The sequence below is a fragment of the Amblyomma americanum genome, chromosome 2 (assembly GCF_052857255.1).
Source record: "Amblyomma americanum isolate KBUSLIRL-KWMA chromosome 2, ASM5285725v1, whole genome shotgun sequence".
Lineage (NCBI taxonomy): Eukaryota > Metazoa > Arthropoda > Arachnida > Ixodida > Ixodidae > Amblyomma > Amblyomma americanum.
In genome coordinates this window covers 125684446-125708775 of record NC_135498.1, presented here as the reverse complement: position 1 = coordinate 125708775, position 24330 = coordinate 125684446, and the positions used below count along the sequence as shown (strand labels likewise).

Here is a 24330-nt window from a genome sequence, read left to right as displayed (position 1 = left end):
ATCCGACCAGGAATTTCATACTGGCCAGGTCGGGGTGCTTAAAAGCCGGCAGGCGGTGACCATAAGCGAGGTCTCGAGTCTTGCAGACTTAGTATGACTGCTGGGTACAACCTACGTTAGTTTTTACAACTGATTCTTGAAGCGCCCTCAAACTGTCGTGGCAGCAAAAATGGATAGATCTCTAGTAAGAAATTTGGCTGTCGGTTTGCTCAGCAAACCCAGGATATACAAAGCGAAAGCTGTCGACGTTCATTGTGTTCATTGGCGTTGGCGTTGACAATGTTCCAGACTGTGATTATTTTGAGGAAAAGAAGGGAGCATAACTGGCTCCCTGGATATAAGGAGGCCTCATTCGTGCTTTGATAGATGTAGCGGTGGTGAGAGAGAGATGTGGCCTGAATGCATTAGCGCTGACAGCGTTGTGGCTGACATGCGGCACTGCAGCAATAGGCCGCAGCTTTCATTGGGTGACCAACCTTTCGCGGTCAACCCTCAATTTAACTGCCACCTGAAGGGTGACAGGGTGGGCGGCCTGTCTATCCAGTGTGCGTAACGTAATCAACGTTACAGATGCCAAGCGGCGTCCACTCTAGGTCGTCATTAATCACCAACGGGGAACGTGACCCCACATGCCCAAATTGCAACCACGGACAACCCGCTACTCAGCTCACGTTCTCTGGGGATGCCAAAATAACCCTGTCAACACAGGCCCTCCTGACAGCTCGCTCTGCGGAAAGCCGGGACCAAAGCCTCACTCAGCCAGACAATACCACTCAACTTGCACTTATTTTATTGGAACCGGGACGTGGCCCCCACCTCGGGGCCACACAGAACCCATCTGCCCTAATTCCCGACACCTGTGGCCATAAAGTTGTCCCTCTTTCTCTCTACTTTCCCGATACACCTCAGCATTCACTCTCTAACCAGGTTCAGCAGAAGTTAAACCGCAGTTAAATTTTTTTTTGCCCACCTGAGTCTCGGCTACGTCCCGTCGTCAGGCAGCAGCCGCTCCGCGACTATGGAGCCCTGGCGCCGCGATGGCGAAGTCACGTGATGCGTTGCTATGGCAGTGGCGCCACGTCACGGGGCGTCCCGTGAATTTTACGCTATGTATCTCGGAGCCGAGTTTTCTCGCTCCAGCTAGGGAAGAAATGCTCTCGCTTTAATACGTGAGAATATTTGTCTACGGCGCTCGAGCTGCGCGCCGGATAGTATCCTGTGTCATTTACGAGAAAATTGAAAACTGAGGAAGTTGGTTAACGTTGACTGTGCAAAATTCAAGCGCAAGCATGCAACGACGCAAGCGCCTTGTTGCAATTAAATTCGAATGAAGTGAGTGAGCGCTGTGTCCTCCCTTTGTGCCTCTGTTTGCTACGGCTTGAATTTTGCACAATGAACGTTCAGCATTTTGCTCAATTTTCTGCCCTGTTGAATTTATTTCCAGTACTGTAAGGAAGCTGTGTCTGCCCCCCCCCCCCCCCCCCTTTGTATCCTTGTTTGCTAGCGCTTGAAGTTTCCACAGTGAGCTTAAGAACGGCCCGGGGCTCAAGAAAAACCGCCATGTCATTCATGAACAATCGGATTTCCAGCCCCGGAGGTAATGAGGAATACTGCAGACGTACAATCGAGCGCCCCGTTTGAACGTTCTAGACAACTGTGTGGAAGTCTGCACAGTCATCTACAAACTTGTCTAGAGCGCGTGTGAATTTATGGCGATTGCCGCTGCCTGCTATTCCCCACATCCCTTTTAAAGGCATGGGCACCTAGACACGATTCATGGCAATCAGCATGTACAATAAGGTATCCTTTTCAGTACTATGTCACTCGTAATGAGGGAAGTGTACTTCCGGGTGCACCATTTGAGCGCTCTAGACAGGTGTATGGACGACTGTACTAATCTTCTCACATGCGTTTACACACGCCTGCCTGGTCACATCCGGCACTAAGTCTATTCTCGCTAAGAGAATTACGCCCCGGCTAAGAAGCAAGAAAACTAAGCTACATATTCGGCGCTTTTAAAGACATTCCTTAACCAAAAAGCAAATCAAGCACATCTAACACAAAATTTTCCGCAGATTCACCTGGCAGAAATGAGTTTTAAAAACATGCACATAGCAAACAAGACGTCTGTTTGCCTCCGCTTTGGTTGGTCGACGATGTCCCGTGAACTGCAGCCCAGTCCTTACCTTTCCCTTGTCGTCATTGCATCAGTCTTTACGACAGTGGACGAAGCCTGTCCGCCAAAAGACGTAAAACACGCTGCAGCGTAGTTGTCAGCCCATTCACAACTTGGGCCTGACGGTCGGACACAGCCTGCAGTTGCTGAGCTGTGGCCTCCACCTGTCAAAGCATAAAAGGAAAATAAATAAAGTGGAGAAGCCACTCTAAGACAATACAGCTTTACGCATGTTTATGGCTTGCCGACCGCAACGAATTACGCGCACGCAATAAACAGTTTCTCGTTAGTGCGATGTTGTGTGCGCCAATCTCTGCAAAACAATTTTGGCGCGCTTTCTTCGAAAATACTGAAGCAACTCGCCCAACTGTACTTCTGAAGCCTTTTCAATAGGGACATCTTAGTTTCGTTTTACTCTTTATTGCTGCTACGAAAAGCGCTTGAGCTTTCATTTCACAGCAAATAAAGACGGCCTTGTCTGCTTCCGCTGCGATAAGCGAACTCAAAATGACGTTGAATAACTCGTATGGTAAAAGCATCTGGGTACCGTTTTAAAAATGTGTATCACTCGCGTGTATTCTCCATTACTGCACGAAGCTGAAAAACGAGGAAATTAAAAAATTCGTTCGGAATCTCGTTACCATTTAGTGTGCACCAAGTGTAGGCGTGCTAATAACAGAAGAAAATAACGTCCACAGTTCCGCAGCTCGCTTTCTTATCCCAGCATCAAAGAGTCCATCGATCGAAAAATATACTTCCGCCCTTTAGGCCTTTCCTATTTCCGTACGTCAGCGTACAATTTCTTGCGTAAAAAAATTCATATATAGGTCATTCCAAGCAAACGCACCAGATTTCGCACTCGGCCCTCAGCGATTTCTTCCAGAATATTTATGACTCTGTATAGCTAGGTGGAACATATTCTCACCCCAATATTAGGGGCAAAGAATTCTGGTTATGTGACAGCCCTTCGAAGTTTCTAGACAATAACATTACGTCATCAACATCCTTCCCCTCATATAAAACCACCTTGCGAAAACAGGTCATAATTTCATTTCAGGACCACAATATCTATTTCCAATCAATACACAATGAATTCAGTGAGTGCAAAGGAGGTGTCGTTAAAAATATTACAAAAATTTTTACTCCATTCACAACGCTCAAAATTATTCCTCAGTTAAGCGGAAGCGTTTTTCTTGAGTATTAGTCAAGAATAAACTGCCACCAAGAAGCCTTTCACACAGTTTTTGTTCTTTACTTTATCCAACATAAGCCATTTCTAGGCCTTTTTTCAGAAAATCAATACGACGTTCATCAGCAACTTATCAACCTTCATCGGCTGCCTGGCACACACGTAATGCTCGTAAAAGTGTTCAAACTCAGAGAGAACGGAATAAATTAGCAAAAAATTCTGAACCTTCAAAAAATGATTGTACGCATATTCAGTAATAAATTTCACACTATGTTGTTGCAAGTAACAATACAAAATGTCTGCTTAAATATCTAATATGATAACAGTTACGAATAGCGATTTTTGAATTGGCAATATTTATTTTAGGCGAGAAAAATTTTGAAGTTGAATGCCATCGCCGCCGGTGATCGTTGCCCCATAATGCCACGGCACTTCACAACACGATGGCGACGCTGCTCGAAATCCGAACCACACCGGAGCGGTAGCCTAGTGCTTTGAGCTTCCGCCTCGCGTACGGGAGGTGTGTGGTTCGATCCCCAATGTCGCCGGGTGCCCACCCCGGCCGGTGATATAATATGGGTAAACTCTTTCCCACGGCCTGGTGCTCTGCTTCTTTAGGGTGAAATGCTTGGGAAATGGGTCCTTGACGCCACCTAGATTAGAAGAAAAATACCACCTTGTGTCATGGCCATCTTTGTCCACAGATACTCTTGCGCCATAAAAATCTATCACCATCAATATGTGCTTGCGTATTGGTTGCGCACCAGTCCGCACACACAAACACACACAAACACACACACGTGCGCGCGCGTATATGACACCGCCCGGCGGAACACTGTACGACGAATAGTTGCACCCCTATTTTGATAAGAAACTCTGGGAAGGCATGCAGTTGAAGTTACATATGTCGTCGGTTTGAATCCCTGCAGCAAGCTAGCCTCCAAATTGACTAGCACATGGCAGCTGTATGCAACGAAAAATCTTACGACACCACTCGGAACGCTTTAGGACAAACGGTTACGTCCCAATTTCGGTACGAATGTCGTGAAAACTGGCGCAAAGTGAGGTCGGCCGGTGGCGAGTTTAAATAGACAAACTACATGTATAAGGGTGTCTGAAGTGGCGGTGCTGGGCTTACTGTGTGCGTCATGCGGCCACCTCATGACGTCGCCCTGGTTCTTTTGCCGCCACTGGGATTTTCTCTCCCATCTGCGACTACACGCGCACACGCCGCTGGCTTTTGTCGTAATGGGACAAGTAATGCATTAAGAAGTAACCAGATGTACTGCGCGAACGCGAGAACACGGCGCCTGCATTCTGTCGTGTTACTAAACCCCGCCGGAAAAGACCGGAACCGGGTACTGACATAAAACTCCAATCTTCATTTAATCAGGACGGAAGAAACTTTCTTCTGCAGCTCTCAGGATGCACTTTAAGGAAAGAGCACAAAACACTGCGTGTGCCTCTAAAGCAGTCGCTACAACATGTCATGCAATGCAGTGGCATTGCGGGATAACAGTCATTGGCGTTGATGGCATTCAAGTTACTTCTGGCAGTGCAATAAAGAGCCATAAAATTTCTGGACAAAATCGAGGAACACCGAGCTTGAACTGTAGTACGTCGTGCGTTTATAGCGTGAAAGGAGCCTCATAGATGCTAAACGCATCTTCGTGCGGTGCTTACCTGCTGAAGATGTCGGAGCACCTGGGAGCGGAACTGGTCATCAGACACCTCCTCCTCCCCTTTAAGATCCGCGATGCCTCCTTGGTTGTCAGCGAGCTGCTCGCAAGATCTGTCCGACGACTGCCCTAACGAGGTCAAACTTATACTCTTCTGTGTTGACGAGTAAGGCTTCTCCTGGCGGTCTGCATCAGAGTGCCCTTATTCTGTTAAGTTTTGCTTTCATGAACGAGTTCGTTTATGAGTTTATCATTCCTCTTCTCTTCATTCCGGAAGAAAACTCTTAAATAAAACGAGTATTTCAGATATATTAGGTTATGCAGGGTGCCACCATAGACAAGCTGTTTCAAGCATCGTGAGTAATGATTTGTCAGGTTAGCTTTAAATTAGTATTTTCTTCATTACTTTGGAATAAAAAGCCGGTAATTTTAAAACAAAGTGTAGTAGCAAAATAAAAAATATCGAAGATCGAGCACTTTTCAGACGAAATAAAAAGAACAAACAATACCTGTGTGGAAGATTTGCTACCCGTTTTTTTCTATGGTTCGAGTGCTTCTGCAACGGTGTGCACATGACGGCGGAAGGAGGCCTTGGAGGCTGGTTTAGACGCATTTCAATCGGTTACAAACGTACTTGTAAACAAAAGTAATGTTGGTCAAGTGATTTAGCTTGTATCATTAAACAACCCGAGAAAATATGACCACGAGCCACCCCAGGCACACAAGTCAGCGAAGAGGAAAATGAGCCCCAACGAATAGAAATGACGCTCAAAAGTACACAAACTTTATGCAAATTTTTTATTTCCTTAATTAAACATCGGGAAAGCAATGTCTCAATCTTTTTGGGTTTTTTTGCATTTCGCGCTTAACGATCAGCCCCGCCAGTTTCAACGCCAGTGGTGTCTATCGCGAGCGAGTGGTGCGTGTCGGCTTCCTTTCATGCTCTTTAATCGCGGCGTTTAAACATGATCTTGATCTAGAACGTACGTACAAGGTCCAAGCAGAACGAGTGCTATATGTTGTTTGTACAAACCCAGTTTCATTGCAAATGCAAATATTTTCAGTTTCTACTTTGCACTGTAGATACTAGTCCCGCCCTTTTCCATAATTTTCACGACATGCATGCATCACCTTCGTGCCACAAAACGAAACATTTCCCTTATTTTTACTTCGCGCCGGCCCCACGTCCAGGGTTCAGGCTGTTCAGGGACGAAGGCAGGGTTCTACCGGGCGACATGTGCACACCGCCTACCCACTTTTCCACATGCAGCCGGCTTTTGTGTAGAGCGTTTAATTACAAAACTGCTATGCTGGCAGGAAACCATTCCGGCATTGAGGGGTCGTGCAGCGTTTTATTTCGGTGAGATTTTTCTATTTAGAAACGCGGTCATTAACATTTCTATCGCGAACACGCATACGCAAGACTTAAAACGCGGCCTTCATCGGTGCAAAACAAAGCACTTCATGAACCCAGTGAAAAAAACGTCTGCACAAACCGGATTCCGAAGTCGCAGATGGCGCTTTTTCTGCCGAAGGGCTGCCGCATTGCTGTAGAGCCGCGTCCGAAGCTCGGTGCTGCAATGGTGACTTGTCAGTAGGCTGAAAATGCGCATGCATCTGAGTCCTATTTGTCCCAAGGCAACGCACTGAACCACATCCTGATCTGCCACACTTGGACCTAATCTTATATGTAAAATATTCACGGGGTGCTTGTGTTCGGCAAAGCATACTGCGAATGAATTTAGCGCTTGCCACGAACCACCATCGCATGGAGCGTTGTTTTGTAAACGTTCTGAGGCTGATCGCGTATCGCGCTGTCAAGCTCATTATTAGCCTACCTACGCCCACTGAAGGACAAAGGCTTATCGCAATGACTTCCCTTAAACCTCTTCTGCGCTAGATGCGACCACCTCATCCCAAAATACTTCGTAATCTAATCTGCTCAAATTCATTCTGCTGCCCCTTGTTAGTTTCCTTTCTGGAATCCACTCAGCTAGCCTTAATGACCATCAGCTGCCTTCTCTTCGTACTTCGTTCCCTGCGCATGCCCGTCTTCTTGATCTCAGCTAGGATGTCATAAACTCCTCTTTGTTCCCTGGCCAAGTCTGCTCTCTTCTTGTCCCTTAACGTTAAAGCCACAATTTTCTTGCCAGAGCGCGCTGCTTTCTTCTCAACTTCATTTCAGCCCTTTTCGCTAGGCTCCGTCTTATCTGGTTCGATCGTTTTTGTTTTTTTTTTGCTACCTATGAACTCATGTGGGGCGGCATCAAGACAAGTGCAGCGCTGGATTTTGCGTTAAAGTTTCGAAGAACATAACGAATGTTCACTGGTAAAACGAAAGATACAGTGTGCTCTTATGTGTGCGCCGAATACAGCTCTATATCAACGAGAGCATGCCGCGTTTTATAGCACTAGACAACTTTACTTAGGCTTTGCAGTAAGGCTGCGCAAACGAATGTACATGCGCAGAACACTGCGTATCTCACCGGGTCTTGAGCGAATACATGTGATGGAAATGAAAGAATTCATGCAGTTACGATACGTTGCTGGTTGTATTTACAATCTGCCGGAACCTTGCGAGCTTATTTCGGACCAAATACGACTTCGCCGTTGCATTCCTTGGCCCAACAGCTCCTCAGAAGTGACGATCGTCTTTTTTTATCAGCCTCTGACCTATATGTCCAGGCATAATTGAGAGTTTTCGTTGTTGTTTTATACATAATCGGAACATTTTCAAGCAGTTAAGCCTAAGCATATGTGATGTACGCTGTCGTCATAGCAATGCCAAGTGGCGAAGCACTGTTTCACTTTTCGTAAGCTGTCACTTCTTGCTTTATTTGATAGTAATCTTGCTTTAAGAGAAGGATGGCTCGTTATGCAGTCACAGTTGTCATCACTAGTTGCATAAACACTTCTTCAGCCCAGCTCTGGAGCGCATCGGCTTATCTCTCTAGAGACCGCGACATCGCCAACGTATGTTCTTTAAGAGGCACTACAATAAGCACAATAAAAAAGTCACACATGGGAGTATTGTGCATCCACACTTGCAGCGTACGCTAAATTGTAAGTGCCTAGTAGCAGATCCGCTGAGAGCGCTCTAGGCTTGGATGCACGACTACAAAGGGAAGGTTGTCATTGCTGACTGCAGTTTTCGAGCAAAGAATAGGCACTGGCAAGCTTCTTTTAATAACTTTACCGTTGGACTTGATAAAGCCCGTTTGTGTGCGCTGCTGCTGCGATGGAAGCATTTTGTTTTCCTAACAAAAAACTGAACAATGAAACTGCCCTAGTTACACACGCTCCGTTATTTACTTACTACTGGCTGTGCACAAAGTTCGCTGGAAAGAAATGCACATGTTATGGGGTCAGAAATTTACATCGTTGTGATGGCAGCGGCTGTCCCAGCTTAAAGGCAGGTTGCTACAATAAGGAAGCGTACTTGACCTGCACCATACTTAAGTTATTTTAACGATGAAAGCAGGTATCTAAACTCATGCTGCAAATTTGTCGCGCAACTCAAACCACTAAATAGAGGCATGGCGATGTATTCCTCTGTTCCCATTAATCTAATTAATTGGATTCTTTGTGAGCTCGCATAACCAATGCAAAGCGCATATACTGAAATCAGAGCTGGCAAACGAACGTCATTACGATTACAAAAATCAAAATAACAATATCAGATAAAAGCGCATTTCACTCGCCCAGTTCACTCAACAATGCTGAGATTCGGTGCTACCAATCGGAACCGCGCCTTGCACAAATGCAGCGGAAGCTTGCATGCAATCGTTGCCTTGCCGGGGCATTCCATAGCCACGCATTTTGACGGTGTTGTCAATACTTGTATACTCCGTACACAGGGAAGGGGTGACGAACTCAACAAGGGAAGCTCCCCAATGTTTCTTTGTTAATAGCTGAAAATACAGCGCAAGGCACAACGACGAAAAGACGGAAACAGCGAGAGACACTCACGGGCTTTTCTGTGTCTTTCACTGTTTCCGTCCTGTATCGTTATGCCTTGAGCAATATTTTCCCCATGCAGAAACATCTAGCCCGTCAACTCGCTATTTTTGGTATATGACTGAAAAGCCAACACCGGTCCCCCCTCCCAGCTTCGCCTCCTTTCTACTGTCCGGCGTTTTTCTTCACACTTCTGGGCAAGGTATGTCGAACAAGTGGGCCTGCATGGAGGCTCCCGATATCGACGGCTTTTCATTTTTTTCCCTCTCTTCTTGGTGTTATTTGCACAGCTGTCCCCTCCACTAAGCGTTCAATCGAATCTGGAAGTGTCGTATACCCAACGTTATTCTTATTAGTTTTACTTAGCTTTCACTTCTCCTTTTCGGATTTTCTGGGTGTACCAAAATATAACAACACTCAAAGACTTAATATTTTCTATCTCTTTCGTGAGTGCGAAGGAACCAGGTAGGCCCAAACTGGGCACCAAACCAATTGCAAACGCAACTCCCAGCCTCTATGCCAGCTCATTTCCACTGCCGATTATCGCCGCGGCGTTGGAACACCATCAGCTTGAAACGGGCATTTCTGAAGATAATTAACTTTTAAATATTACGGTTTCGTTGATCTCATGGGACCTTCAGGCATCATAATGTCCCTTACATTGCGTTTTGAAGAATGAAAATCGCATGCTTGACTTACGTCGCAGGCGCCCATTAATAGTATTTACTTTGATTTTGTCGCCTCTTGAGCGCTGCGGGTCATAATGGTCGCTGATATGAGGTGCGATTGGGTCTTCACGTTGTATTGAGGAGATATTTAGGTTGGCCTATATTGACTGAATACCGCTTTGTGAGAAAAGGAGGCAACTTTCTCTCAAATCAGCGGTTCCAAGTTAGAAAAGACCAAAGAAAAGGTAGAGCTATCGTCACCGCACGCCGTTTGTTGTAATACTCTATCCATGACGTCGGTACTTTTCCTTCTCGGATTTCTGAGGCCAGATCACGCCACCACCAACATACAGCCGGTAATATACAAGTTCTTTTCATTATGAACATTACAAGTTTATCCAAGTTAGTGAAAATGTTACACATTTTGATGCAAATCTGACGGGAAGATAGGCGGCTTTTGCTGGGAACGAGGATCAAGAGGGAAAAACTTGCAAAGAAAATTATGAAGGGCAGTTTAGACGGCTTCCGTGGCTTCGTTGCGAAAGTAGTCAATTTTTTCATTCCATTACTTTGTTTATAATTTTTCTCATTCTTTCTAATTACCGCTCATTAGCATACAGTCGTAAGGCAACGCATATACTAGGCTAACATTTGTTGCCAAGAACCAACGCGGATTTGTGATCTTTGGCTTGTGTGATCGCCTCGCAAGTTGAATATCCTGGGTTCGATTCGCCTTACTTTTAGAAGAAATTTTATTTCTATTTGATACCGCGCTGACGTTATCTGGGATTTTTGATACCACCACTGCTGGTCAACGCCCGACAACTTCAGGTTTCGTAGCTTATAAGCCCTGTAATGCTTTTACATATAAATAGATGGATATCCCCTGTTTAAGATCCCAGTACCGCTCTTGTGCTATAACATACCCGTTACAGCACAACGTTATAGCGCTTAAGCGATTGAGGCTATGAAGGTTCGTAGTGGAGGACTCCGGATAATTTTGACTACCTGCGATTCCTTAACATGAATTGATATCGCACCGCACGCGGGCCTCTAGCATTTCGCATCCATCAGATTGCGACCACTGCGGCCGGGATCGAACCCTCCTCTTTCGCGTCAGCAGCCGAGCACCATAACCGATCAGCCACCGCGGATTTTACTAGAAACTGCATGGTGTCACAGGGGAACGTGCTTGCATCATTCTGTGATAAAACGTATATCACGCATTTTGTGCTTCCGCCCAGTTTCTTCGCTAACTCTGAGATTAGGTTCACGTGAATGAATGGAAATGACTATGAAACCAGGTAGCAAAATATACCAGTGCCGAAATGCAAAACTGTAGTGCATTAGATGCCTCGGTCTGAAATGGAGCTCATAACAGACTGGGAAAATGCAGGAATAGGGCTTCAGAGCCTTCAGGTATTTCTCTCTAGAATGCAAGTCTTAATAACGCATTGAGGTTTACTTTAGTGCGGCATCAAGGTGCAGGTTTCTAAGGAGCAAGAGAGAGAGAGAGGTATAGAGATTATGTTCCTCAAGTTGGCATCACTGATGAAAGTGTCAAGCAAGTCCACCGTTTATCGAAATAAAAGCATATCGCGTAGCAGTCATGCATTAAGAAATCCTTACAGCATTCGTGGGGGAGGCAGGCGACAGTGCCGGTGAGCTGCAGCCAGAGTGGACGTGTTCGCGCCGCTTCTGGACCACGTGACCCTGGAACACTTCGAGCGACACCTCGTCCCCAACGACGCTGAGCACTCGGGCGTCCTCTTCCAGGAGCCCAACGGACATCGAAGGGCGGCCATCGCTGCTGCTTGCGGCACTGCGGTTGGAGTCATGGTTTTCACCATGGTATGCACATGAAACCCGCATTGCGTATGTTTAGTGCGAGTATAAAAATAAGGCAACGCCACCTGGTTTTCCTCTTCGCTCTTAGTTACATTTCACCTATGTGTGCCTCAAAATGAATTCTTGCTTTCACTTCGATGTTTTCATTTTTCGTGCTGACTGGTTTAAGCTTCGTATACGAAGTTATACCTCCATTCGCTACGTGATGACTCACCATGCCAAATGCAGGGTTAAAGTAATCTTCGGGGTTTCTTTTAGAAATTTATGTAGAAAGGCACCGTCATTAGTCTCAGCTAACTCAAACATATCGCACGAGTGATAGTTCTGCTCTTTGTCTATTTGATGTCATTGTCCGGTGAAGAAATTCGATTTGCTGCGCATGTCCTGTGAGCCATACTTGGAAAGCGCCTCGTTCAATAAAGCACAGTTGCTAGTTCAGTCGTACCGCTGCGGTGGCCTAGTGGCTTGAGCACCCGCCTCGCATGCGGGCGGTGCGGGTTTCGATCCCCAGTGCCGCCGGGTACCCACCGGTGACAAAATGGTGGGTACAAGTTTTCCCCTACTTGGTGCTCGGCTTAAAGGGGTGAAATGCTTGGAAAGTGAGTCTTTCGCCCTACCTTGTGCAATGAAAGCTACCTTGTGCCATGGCACTCTTTGGCCAAAGCAGCCCTTGCGCCATAAAAATTCATTATCTTCATCAGTTCAGTTGTAGGTGTGGGCATTCCTCTTTTTCCTCGTCTGCTTTTGACTGTTTTTTCACCTAACTGTGTACCAACTGGCCCAGATCTGAGAGAGAGAGAGAAAACTTTTATTTCTTTCCAAGAGGTTCGCGGGGATGAAGACTTCCTGGTCGTCTTGCTTGGGTGCTGGCGACTTGAGTCTTCAAGCAAGAGTGGGCCCTCAGTCCAGGGCTCCACTGAGTTGTGCCGCTTCAGTTGCGTGCTTTACCAAGGCCCTCTGGACCTCAAGCTCGCTGCTGAAGAGACAGCTCTCCCATTGCTCCGCACTCGGTGTTTGTTGATTGTGGAATGCTATGTTTCTCTTGCATTCCCAGGTGATGTGATAGAGTGTGGGCGTACTGCCGCACCAGGGGCAGTCTGGTCTGAATTGCGTTGGTGATATCTTGTTGTATGTGTGTAGGTTAGGGAAGGTGTTCGTCTGTAGCCTACGCCATCCTACAGCCTCTTCCCTATTTAGTGCTTTGTGTGGTGATGGATATCTCTTTCTGATTCCCCTATATAGTTGTAGGGTCTCTGTGTAGCCCCCCTCGCATATGAGTAGCCGTGACTCCGAGACGATCGATAAGCCTGCTCGGTAAGTGAGCCCTCGAGCTAGACTGTCCGCCCAGATCTGAACTCTATTGCAGAACTCTGAGTTGCTGCTCTCTTGGTGGTCAAGTGAAGGCAAAATATCTAGAGATTTCAATAACAAGTGGATTGCACTCGGGAAGCTAAGTACATTTTTATCCGCTCATTTCTGCTTTTCATGCCACGGCGTAACGAATCCCTTTTTTTTAATGCATGGTGCACCTGGCCTTACGCACAGTCGAAATGGTGAATAATTGGCGAAAATGCATGCAGCAGGTGCGGCTTTCACAACGTGCATTTTCTTCTTAGTATATTACCGCTACCCTCGCCTGCCATTTACTCTAGAAAAAAGTCGATGCGGCAATTGCGGTTCGCAGATTTTAACATGCATTTGTCTTGACGAGAAAACCGTTTTATTTCGGCTTACGCTGCATGCAGCATAAACCTTATACATGTGCCACCTTTCAGTACCTTCCTTATGAGGAGGACATCACTGGTAAACTAAAGAACACTTTACTCTAAAAGCGATCAAGAGGCCATCGAAAGAGCTCTGATTGATCCAGAAAACCATAACAGGAAAACGAGAACCAAAAAGAACCGCGCCTGTGTTAGCGTCAGTCTTTCTTGTCCGTGTTGCTACTGCGCTGTAGTCCTGAGTATGATGAACCAACAAGGCAGGCACTATGTATTAAGTAAGTTCATTTCTAGTTCTGCTGGCCCTCCTTTTCCTTGTCATCCGCGGCATCTCGTGCCCTACATAGCGGTTGGGCTGCGGAGATCCAAAGCGTATGGCAGTCGTCGCAAGCTGCTACCTTCCCATGTCCTTATGTTCTGTGACGGATTAGTACCGTCTGTAGGTCGTGGTCACCCGTATCAGCAAGCTCCTGCGACCCGAGTGGCAACAGCAATCACGCCAGTACAAGGATCACCTTCGCCTACTTCTCAACTGCTCTCACAGCTGTAAGTGGCGCTGGCAAGAATTATCCCGCTCCATCGACAGAGCCACCGAGCTCCTGTGATTAGAGATAATACGAAAGCTGCGGCAAGGCCTTCCATCAAAGGCGACGCCTTAGAAGAATGCAGTGCACACTGCTGATGATGTGCAGTTGCTAGCAAAAGTGCAGCACCTCCTCAACCATTGTCCAAAATTTGCCGCGGAGCCAAGAAAGAACGCCACTGAGCAGCTCGCGATGGGGAAACAAATATCAAGGCTGGCCCCTACAACTTAGGCCAAAAAGTGCGTCTCGGAAGGTATTGACGTTTTGTTGCGTCGCCTTGGTCACGCAAGAGACTTTCTGTTTAATAAGATTGTTGCATGTAAAAAAACTGTGCCTTTGTTTAGGCCTGTCTTTCTTGTCCTTGTTGCTACTGCGCTGTAATCATCAGTATGATAAACCAACAAGCCAGCCACTGCGTATTAGCCAAAAGAGGCGACCAAGATTGCTCAGCAATCGCTGCAGACGACTGGATAATGTGTGAAGCACCGCATTCTTCCGCGTAAGGAGTCTGAAGCCTCACTGAAGTAGATTTGGTTTGGTTTGGTTTATGAGAGTTTAACGTCCCAAAGCGACTCAGGCTATGAGGGACGCCGTAGTGAAGGACTCCGGAAATTTCGACCACCTGGGGATCTTTAACGTGCGCTGACATCGCACAGCACACGGGCCTCTAGAATTTTGCCTCCATCGAAATTCGACCGCCGTGGCCGGGATCGAACCCGCGTCTTTCGGGCCAGCAGCCGAGCGCCATAGCCACTGAGCAACCGCGGCGGCCCTCCTCACTGAAGTAGAAACTCATGAATAAAACACTATTAATTAGTACTGTACATGACTCGAACTAGGTTAGAGCACAAATATACCAGGGCGCTTTAACTTCAGCCAAGACATATGATTCGCTTATATCCCAGATTACACTATCGGCGAGCTCGATTCCACAGCAAAACCTCTTGGCCTGAAGTATGGGTACAGAACAACCAGTACGAACTATTACCTTTTCATTCCATTTCACACTTTCCCATTTGTTCCTGTGCGCAGTGATGTTGTACATCAAAGAAGACATCTCGCTGGTCGTGAAAGGCCCATGGTGCCACTTACCTTTCAAAAACCAGTCTCGAGCCCATGTCACACTGGATAACAGGCGCCAACCCCCCCTTCCCCCAAATATGGACCACGATATTCGTCTGACACGTCTGACAAGAGTTATCGCTGCCAACCACGTCTCGCGAAAGAAACTGGTCATTGTTTGTGCGACGAATTGGCACAGCGAGGTTCATGTGGCTCAGCCTAACCGGATGCGGCGGCATGAGTCTGACTAGCGGCGGTGCCGTGACCAGGCGGCTTTGTGTGATGGGTCACTTGCTTTCCCACCTCCTTCCAATTCGATTCGTAAGTATGACGTCAAAGCCAAATGAAATAGAAAATGGAAGAGATCGTTATAGAATACGGCCCCTGGTTTTTCCCTCTATCGGTTTTTATTTTGGGCATCGACCTTTGAGAAAATTTTCGGTTTCATCAGCTGCAAGTGCCTCACTAAATCGCTATCCAGTTCGATGATGTTAGCTGTAAGCCTGCGGCGTTCTCTGCTTACTATCCGCGCTTAGGGTAGAGTAGCCGCAGTAGGCTTTTTCTCTTGGGATTTTCGGATTTCACGGTCCATGTGATAGGGGCATAGTGAAAGGAAGAAGGAGAGAGTCGGTGTGATACTGATACCTAAGAGTAATTTGAGCCCATAACGCATTCGTTTGGGCGCAACAAATATAATGTGTTTGGCAACTGAACCGTGCCTATGACCGCTGTTCTCATTGTACCTTTATAGGATGCCCACAAAGTATTCCACGAGAAGTCCGTGTAGCTCTGTAACTATGGTGCAGGTACTGAATGCCGCGAGTCGACGTATTTATTACGGTGACGCCCCGCGAGAAATCTGACGCTTCGTGAAGTATGCCTTTATGGCCTTGGAATTCGCGTAGCGGGTATCCAGTGCAACAACCTTGAAGGATCTAATATAGAGTTAATCTAAAACGCACTCTCTACAAAGATCCTCACCCTCACGAGTTTAAGAGAGCAGGCTTTTGGACGTCTCGGTCAGTCATTATCAACAAAGGGTAAAGCGCACACAGAAGGACGAGAATGGTACCCAACCAATGCCGCGCTTGTGCTGTACCCTTGCCATCTTTGTTTTTATGTGCACAGTAGCCTTTGTCGGTAACCCTAGCAGTTATTCGAAGCGCTTTCTGAAAGAGTTAAGATGTAAACAGTAGCAGTTGGTGTTCATTCTGTAGCTCCAATGATCTTAAAGCTGGATGTCCATATCTTTCTTGCTGCTGTATTCACCTCATTGTCTCACAGTGAACGTAAACTGTAGGAAATTTGAATCTTTCATTTCCTACATTGTTAACACATGCTCCCGGTGTAGCTCTACTCAGAAATTGCAAGCATACGATTTTCATGGCTGCGCCTATTCTGTGCACCAGGAACTAATTAGAACTCAGAAAAACTGTACACTCTGCTCAGAAGACAACCGTACTGCAGCGCAATGTTCAAGGCGAATCGTGCAGTCATCCGTATTGGCACAGGCATTCACGCGACCCACGCTGACCACACAGCTATGCATCCTCGCTCTTGGACACACTGTCGTGATTAGCGTGCAGAAGAACCGACAACTGAGCTAGTTGGTGCATCTTTAAGCCGTGGTAAAAACAGCGCAGCGACGACAGACACAGAGAAGACAGAAGAAGACGGACAAGCGCTGACTAACAACTAAAGTTTATTGAAAAAAACACAGGTATTATACACTCCTAAAACAACCAGGGAACACGCCCCTCTTAACATCCTTCTAATCGTGCGAATCTAGATACTTAATCTCACATTCGTGAAGAAGCACTGACGGTGTGCTGACGCAAGCATCATCATTCGCGTGGATGCGATACGCCTCACACAGTTCCCTTGTCAATTTATCCCTGTGCCTGCAATCAACTTTTGTCTCATGGAAAAGAGGGTTGCACATTTTTTTGTCGGGGGAACCTGGGATTTAGAGATTGCCCCCTGAATAATATCCCAGGTTCCCCCGACAAAAAAATGTGCAACCCTCTTTTCCATGAGACAAAAGTTGTTTGCAGGCACAGGGATAAATTGACAAGGGAACTGTGTGAGGCGTATCGCATCCACGCGAATGATGATGCATGCGTCAGCACACCGTCAGTGCTTCTTCACGAATGTGAGATTAAGTATCTAGATTCGCACGATTAGAAGGATGTTAAGAGGGGCGTGTTCCCTGGTTGTTTTAGGAGTGTATTAACACCTGTGTTTTTTCCAATAAACTTTAGTTGTTAGTCAGCGCTTGTCCGTCTTCTTCTGTCTTCTCTGTGTCTGTCGTCGCTGCGCTGCTTTTACCACGGCGTGATTAGCGTAAACCACGCCCCACTGTGTTCGCCAGTGTATAAATGAAGTCAATAGCCTCTGGATCCAAAGGAAGCATAATGGAATGTTTATGTTTGAGTAGTGCAAAATTACGTGAATATATTTAAGAACCTATCCGAAAATAGAAAGGCAGAAAGCTGCACCTTAGCTCAGCTGGCAACGCACTACACGCAACATCCAGATGTCGCGTATTTTCCTACACTAACCATCATCATCCTGACTGCTGTCTACGGCAAAACAAAAACATCTGCCATATTCTGTCTTGCTCCAGAAGCGTTCTCCTTAACCTTCGCAGTTTTTCTGTTATTTTGTGTCCATCTGACAGCAGACTTCTGCCGCCACCGGCTGCGCTTTCGTTGAATCCACTACGTTACCCTTAACGAGCAACGGTAAATTTTGCCTTCGGATTTGATGCCCTGCCCATTGCCATTCTTTACGATTTCGACTACGATATTAATTATTAACGCCTATTTGGTCCCGACCCACTATGCTCACTTCATGCCTTTTAACCGTACAACTACTGTTTTCGTTTCCGTAGCTTGCCGTGTTGCCCTAAATTTGAATTCAACCCTTGTCGCTAGCCTCCATGTTTTTGCAATTGGTGAATACTGTTAAGATAGAGCTGTTATATACTTCCGTTTTGAAGGATACAGGTAAGCTGTGATCTGTGATATCAGGGTTCGCCAAATCCACTTTAGCACAATCTCATTCATTTAACTGTTTCACTCTAATGGTCCGCATCGGCGGCCACTGCGTTGTAGGCTACGGGTCACGCGGCCCACGGCGCCGACGACGGCGGCAGAGGGGGCAACCCTCCGGCGCTCGGTAACTAAACAACACCCGCAAGACATTACTGAACGGAGACGCCCCGCGCTGGGGGCATAGGGAACATGAGGAAAGAACCGAGACAAAATTGGAGGGGACACTTATGCTCCGCCTTTAGGATGAAACGCGATACTGTTAATCAGTTAATGCCCATATATGCAGAATTTGCCATTACCAACTTCACATAAATGTCCCTGGGAGTCCTCATACCACTCCTGACACAGTCGTGCAGTGGTTAAACGATGCGCCACTGCCCTGCGATGGCATCTGCTGCCATCGGTGGCTCGTGCGACCCAAGTCGCTTTTCCCGTCCAGCCTCTCGCGATGAGTCATTAATTTAACTGCTACCTCCCAGGGTGGTTTGTTCCCTCACAATCCGGTGGGTTGGTTTTGATGACCCCATCAGGTCACGCGACCTAGGTTGCTTCTCCAGAGTGGCCGTTGAGCCCCCCTACGCCAGCCTATTTATCGCTCACAATGCCGGCAACCCCGACAACGCCGACGTCGGATTATCGGCGTAATGGGGCCTTTAACACTATCATATTATTAAAGGTGGTGATGGTGGGGATGGTGGTGGATTTTTATGGCGGCCGGGCATATGGGCATGTGTGCCCAAAGAGCGGCAAGGCACAATATATTTTTCTTATACTCAGGGTGGGGTCCAAGGCCCATTTTAAAAGCATTTCTCCCTCAATAAGCCGAGCACCAGACCAGGAGAAAGCTTGTACTCATTGTAACACCGGTGGGTACCCTGTGGCAATGGGGATCGAACCCCGCACCTCCCGCATGCGCTGTGGATGCTCAACTCCTTAGCCACCGCTGCGGTATATTAAAGAGCTTTCTTACTGACGCACCAAATGTGTTGGTCGTTCTCTGCACACGCTGCATGCATGGTAAGAATACATTGTGGCGGAGGTGGAAACACCCCTGAAAGTAGCGCCAGCAGATGGCCCAGGTTTTGGACTGCGGTCGCCATATTCGAGCTTCCATTGCAAGCCTCCTGAGAAATTTTGCATTAGAAGACAGTGAGCGGCCACAATGGAAGCCGTGTTTCGAACGTTTTCGAGTCGTCAGCGAGGTCCCCGATGACTCGCTAGCGGCGTGCACGCACTGGTCCACTTCATGGGGGTAAAGCAGACAATGTTCTGCTCGCCTTCAAGTTAAGAGGATCAGAAGAGGTCATACGACGATGTGCAGCTGCTGTTTGAGAAGCACTTCGTTTTCCGTGGAATTATCTACGAACAGGCTACGCTGCTCAGAAGGGAAAAGAAGGAGGGAAAAATAGTACAAAAGTTCCCAACGGACTTGCATAAACTTGCAGAGCTACGCGACTGCGGCGGCTGCACGGCGACATGAAGCGACCAAATCGTCCCAGGCATCAGAAACCACAAGCTGTCGGAAAAAATGGAGCTGTATGCATAGTTGGCGCACGAAAAGGATACAACCATGGCACTCCAGTGAGGAGTGGCAAAGACACAAGCTGCAGTTTTATACAGAAATATTGAGAAACCGTGGACAGATTCGCTAAAACTCACAAACTAGCTGGTTCATCAGACAAGAGAAAGACATATCTTGCTCATGTAAAGGTGCTCCTTTCCTGAGGCTACGAAGAGCATACAAAAGGGTGGTGTCCGGTGGAGAAGGTCGCCTGCAACAAGTGCCGCAAGAGAAAGCAACAATACTCCCGATTTTGCAAAGGAGAAAATGCAGTGCACGAAATCGTCACCAGAAAAGGTGCACTTTTTGTAGCCATTTCATCCGACACCCGAGAGGAGTGGATAACTACAATGGATGTTCACGCCTGATCAGTCAAGTTTAAAGTAGCCACAGCGGCACACGTGGTGGCAGACAACCAAAAAGACTACTGAGAGAACCGGATCAGCAGCAGCTCAGTATTCTTGGCGTGATGGAAGCAGATATATCATATGCGACAAGACGGCAGAAGCCTACATCTACGTCGTCGGTAGTCTTGAAGTCCTCCTTTTGTGAAGGGAAGCGAGGGAAAGTAGGTATCGGCAGTCTTCTTGCAAAAGTCAGCATCAGCAGGAGCGTAACAGGCAAACCAACATGTGAGCTCCCAATGCTTTTCACTTGTTTTGGTAACGTAAACTTTGCATACAAGATCAAGCTAAAGAAAGCTGCTGAATGTTTCTCACTGAGGACTTTCTGTAGTGTACATGCCGCTTGTGTCAAAGACTAAACCAAAGCTGCGGGAAATGATCAAGCGTGATGTCATCGAGTCATTTGATGGACCAACAGAACGGTGCTCTGGTATGGTTATCGCGCAAAGGCCTAAAGGAGGCGAACTCATATGCGTTGTCCTCTCAGAAGTAAGCAAGTTTGTACGGAGAGAAGTTCACCCTCTTCTGATAAGTGAACATGTACTCAAGCAACTTGCTGGAGCCCGTCAAATTTTGAAACTTGACGCCAACTCAGGATTCAGGCAGTTCGATCTAGCAGTCGAGTTACGGAAACTCATGACCTTTATCGCGCCATTCGGGAGATTCAGGCTTAAGAGGTTTTCATTTGTCATTAGTTCTCCATCTGAATTCTTCCAAAAGACGATGTCACAGTTCCTAGACGGAATAGAAGACGTAGTGTGTAACATGGACGATATCCTGATTTATTACAGGACTTATGCACATGACAATGCCCGACTAAAAAAATGTTTGTAGTTATTGCAGAGCAAAGGTATTTTGTTGAAGAAAGACAAATGCGAGTTCAGCATACAATAAGTAAAGTTCTTGAGACACATAGCAGACCGCCAAGGAATCAACCCTAGCCCAGCTAAAGTGCAAGGAGCAGTGAACATGAAGCGTTCTTCGAACACTCACGAACTGAGAAGCTTTTTTGGGAACGGCAAATTACCTGATGAAGTCTGTTTTGAAATGATCCAGAACAGACTAACCGACAGTGCAGTTCTGGCATTCTTTCACCAAGAGACAAGCATGCAGTGGACTTTGCAGATGCATCATCCTCTGGACTGGCAGATGATCTGCGACAAAAGCAGGAAGATGGAGGATACCAACCGATCGAGTGTGCCTCTCCGTCTTTGTCAGAGAGAGAGAAAGGAGGCGCGCACATATAAAAAATAAGGTCCTGCAGTAGCCTCGGCATGTGAGAGGTTCCGGGAGTAGGTCACCGGCATTTACCTAAAAATCAAAACCGACCACAAACTTTTGATGCCCATTTTTAAGACCAATAATCTGGTGACATTACCCCTCGATTACAGAGAATGAAGACCCGCATTGTGCGTTTTTCACACGACATAGCGCATGTCCCTGACAATGATCGCGTCGCCGCTGACACGCTGTCTCGACAGCCACTGGAATGTAGAGGCTACTCGCAGCACAGATAAGACATTGCAGTTCATAGCGGACTGCTAATGAAATGATCTAGGATCATCATTCCGCAGTAATCTGCAAAGAGATCCTCGACAGGATTCCCCAGGCCATCAGGAAATTCTCAAGTGCCGAACAATAGCTCCCGAGTCTGTCTGGTGGCCGGAATATCAACCCGAGTTGAACAACTCGTCCGCCAGCGTACACAGTGTATTAATTAAGGATCCGACATACAGGCATCAGCCACTCATGCCATCCGAATTTCCTGAGTGGCCGTGGGAGGAAGTAGCCATGAGTTGGGTTCACTGTAGAGGAAGAGATTACCTCCTGGTCACCTACTACTATTCCCGCTAACCAGAAATTGCCCTACTCTCGAAGATGAGTGCGGCCGAAGTCATCAACATCAATATCATCAACCTTACTGCACCCAGTTCAGGGCAAAGGCCTATCCCATGTCTCTGCAATGAACTCTTTCCTTTGCCAGCTGCGCCCAACTTATGCCTGCAATCTTCTTTATCTCATCCGCCCACCTAACCTTCTGCCGCCACCTACTACGCTTGCCTTCTATTGAAATCCACTCCGAAGTGAATCGGAGATGACTAAGGTGTCTTCCATATTTATCCGAAATTTTATCCCCTCTGTTTCCAATCCAACAACACGGAGAGAAGAGTACTACAGATATCGCGTCTCCCTGCATCGCACCTCTCCTGATTGGTATTTTACAATTTTGCCTTTGGAGGACCGCGGTCGCTGTGCAACCGCTAAGCACATTTTCCAGCAAGTTTTTGCAAGTTTCAGGTACGCCACAGATTGTCAGCCACTGCTTATGCACAGGGTAGCAAGATTTCTAGGACAGCGTCACGCTCATCTTTCAACAAATGTCCAGCCTTTCGATTCTAGCAGCCCCGATCCCGGGGACCAAGGTACAGTATGCACACTGTCACCAAAACAGGTTCTGGCCACATTGATGTAGTACCTGTCCACTGCAGTTACAACTTCTTTTCACTTAAACCAAGTAACTTTAGTCCGCATCACTATTAAAAACCCTATGCTTCCTGAAATTTCAATGATCAGTGCCCGTTACGGAACCCCAGGTGGTAGAAATTTCCAGAGCCATTCACTACGGCGTCCCTCATAGCCTGAGTCGCTTTGGGACGTTAAACCCACTAAACCAAACCAAACCAAATTACAATGACCCTTAGCTTAGTTTTACAAGCACACTCTTGTCTAAAGTCTTCGGCCTCCACGGTCTTTTCTGAGCGTCATAGGAAGGCCTTTGAAAGGATAGAACACGGATTCTTTTTACATCAAAAGTTTTCAACTTTACGCCTGTTTTGGATGCTCTATGCACCGGGCGAAACAAGACTTTCGAGTATACTGAAAATTTCTGAAGAGCATCCTGCCTTCACGAATACGTCCTCGTTTTACACTTATCTCATCGCCAATAGAACCTTGAAGACAGTAGAGCTTTAAAGGCAGGGAAGAAGCGGAGTGATAGACATTTGCTTTACTTCTTTATGTCGTTCGGTTTTAGGTGCTATACTTTTCGTGACGAAGTACCCACAAGCACAAACAACAAGTTATATCGCCAATTAAATATTGCCCACAAGTCCAAGAAAACGCAGACCATTTAATAGAGCATGCCATGGGTAATGAAATTGAGCGACGGAGTGTCTATCCTAAGTACCTCACCTTAATTCGGTCGCGGCCATTTCCGAGGCCCGTTTCCTTGCGGCGGTCACGCGATTCTGCCAGTATCGGCGCCACTCCTCACGGGACCTGGAGGCAGGACCCAGTGCGTTCAGCAGGCTGGTCATCTCAGACCAGAGCCGCTGCCGCGTCTCGGGCCGCAACTCGTTGGTGTCTCGCCCCAAGCCTGTGTGGACGCACAGGAAGTCCAGCATGACCGCCCACTGCTCAGCGCTACAGTAGCCGCTGTCATTTGAGTACAGCTGATGAGGCAATTGAGGAGGCAATTTGCTTTCGTTGTTGTGCCCTAACTCGGACATTGTCGCCACCTTTCTAGCTTCGTCTTCGTCGCTGCTCTTGGGAGCCTGTTTGCTCTTTTTCACAGTTGCTGTGCTGCTTGGAGGGTACGCGCTCAATGTGACAGTCTGCTTTACTCGCCTTAAAAGAGAACAGTTAAACACAACAGGGAAGCAACGCATAGCGCGCATGCACAAACTGGGAACAGAAATTTTATTCCGGGGTACATACATATACCGGCATTTCAAGTGAAAGCAAAATTCCGAAGCACAGTCACGGCTTCATCTTTGCAATATGGACAAGCACAATCCGTTTCATGCATTACTGACCCGACTGGTATGCTACATTTCTTTTTAGTTTTTCAAGAGTTCCTTTTCTTGTCACGAAAGCGTAACATATGTGCCGCTTACACATGACCCTTCTTTTCCCGATTCCATGCAGTAAGCTTCCTAGCACTCTCTTATTAGCTTGTCTCTCGATTATGGCGCAACTGCAGTCTAATAGAAGCAAAGTGCGAATTTGTCACATCTGGCGCAATGAGATGAAGCGTGCAAGGGGAATCAGGCGCAAGGGGATGGAACGTGCGACTTCTTCGATTTCCGGAAAATGCAAGGTGCCAGTTTTATTCTTATCAGGCTTTCAAGAATGGCGCATTGTGGGACGCGCCGTTTAGATGGAATCAGAGTTCATTTTGACCAGCTGTAGTTTCTCACCTTTGCGACAAATCCACAGTACACGGGCGCTTTTGCAGTCGGCCCACAACCGCCGCAGCCGGGTTTCCAACTAGATATTCCTCGCTAAGGAAAAAAACGCACATTTCAACTACGCCATATTGGCGAATAGTCAGATGCTAGGAACAAGAAAATGTTCCTGGTGAAGTTTACTTCTAAGCAGCATATCGAGCTACACATCCTTCAGTGATGCCAGAAACCCAATACG

The 24330-nt window shown here is 47.0% G+C and overlaps 1 protein-coding gene across 2 annotated transcripts in view; it reads right to left on the bottom strand.

The window, feature by feature from the left end:
- Window positions 1-24330, bottom strand: part of LOC144119065 (uncharacterized) — a 29302-nt gene extending 4972 nt beyond the window's left edge. The window contains exons 1-5 of one of the 2 annotated variants that reach the window (XM_077651791.1): window positions 23098-24330; window positions 11299-11491; window positions 6541-6643; window positions 5049-5230; window positions 2187-2340 (exon numbers count right to left, since the gene is read on the bottom strand). In XM_077651791.1, the coding sequence (XP_077507917.1) occupies window positions 2215-2340; window positions 5049-5230; window positions 6541-6643; window positions 11299-11491; window positions 23098-23624 (1131 nt within the window). In that variant the 5' untranslated portion in view covers window positions 23625-24330 and the 3' untranslated portion in view covers window positions 2187-2214. The remainder of the gene's footprint in view (window positions 1-2186; window positions 2341-5048; window positions 5231-6540; window positions 6644-11298; window positions 11492-23097) is intronic. The other variant, XM_077651792.1, reaches the window with a different exon arrangement.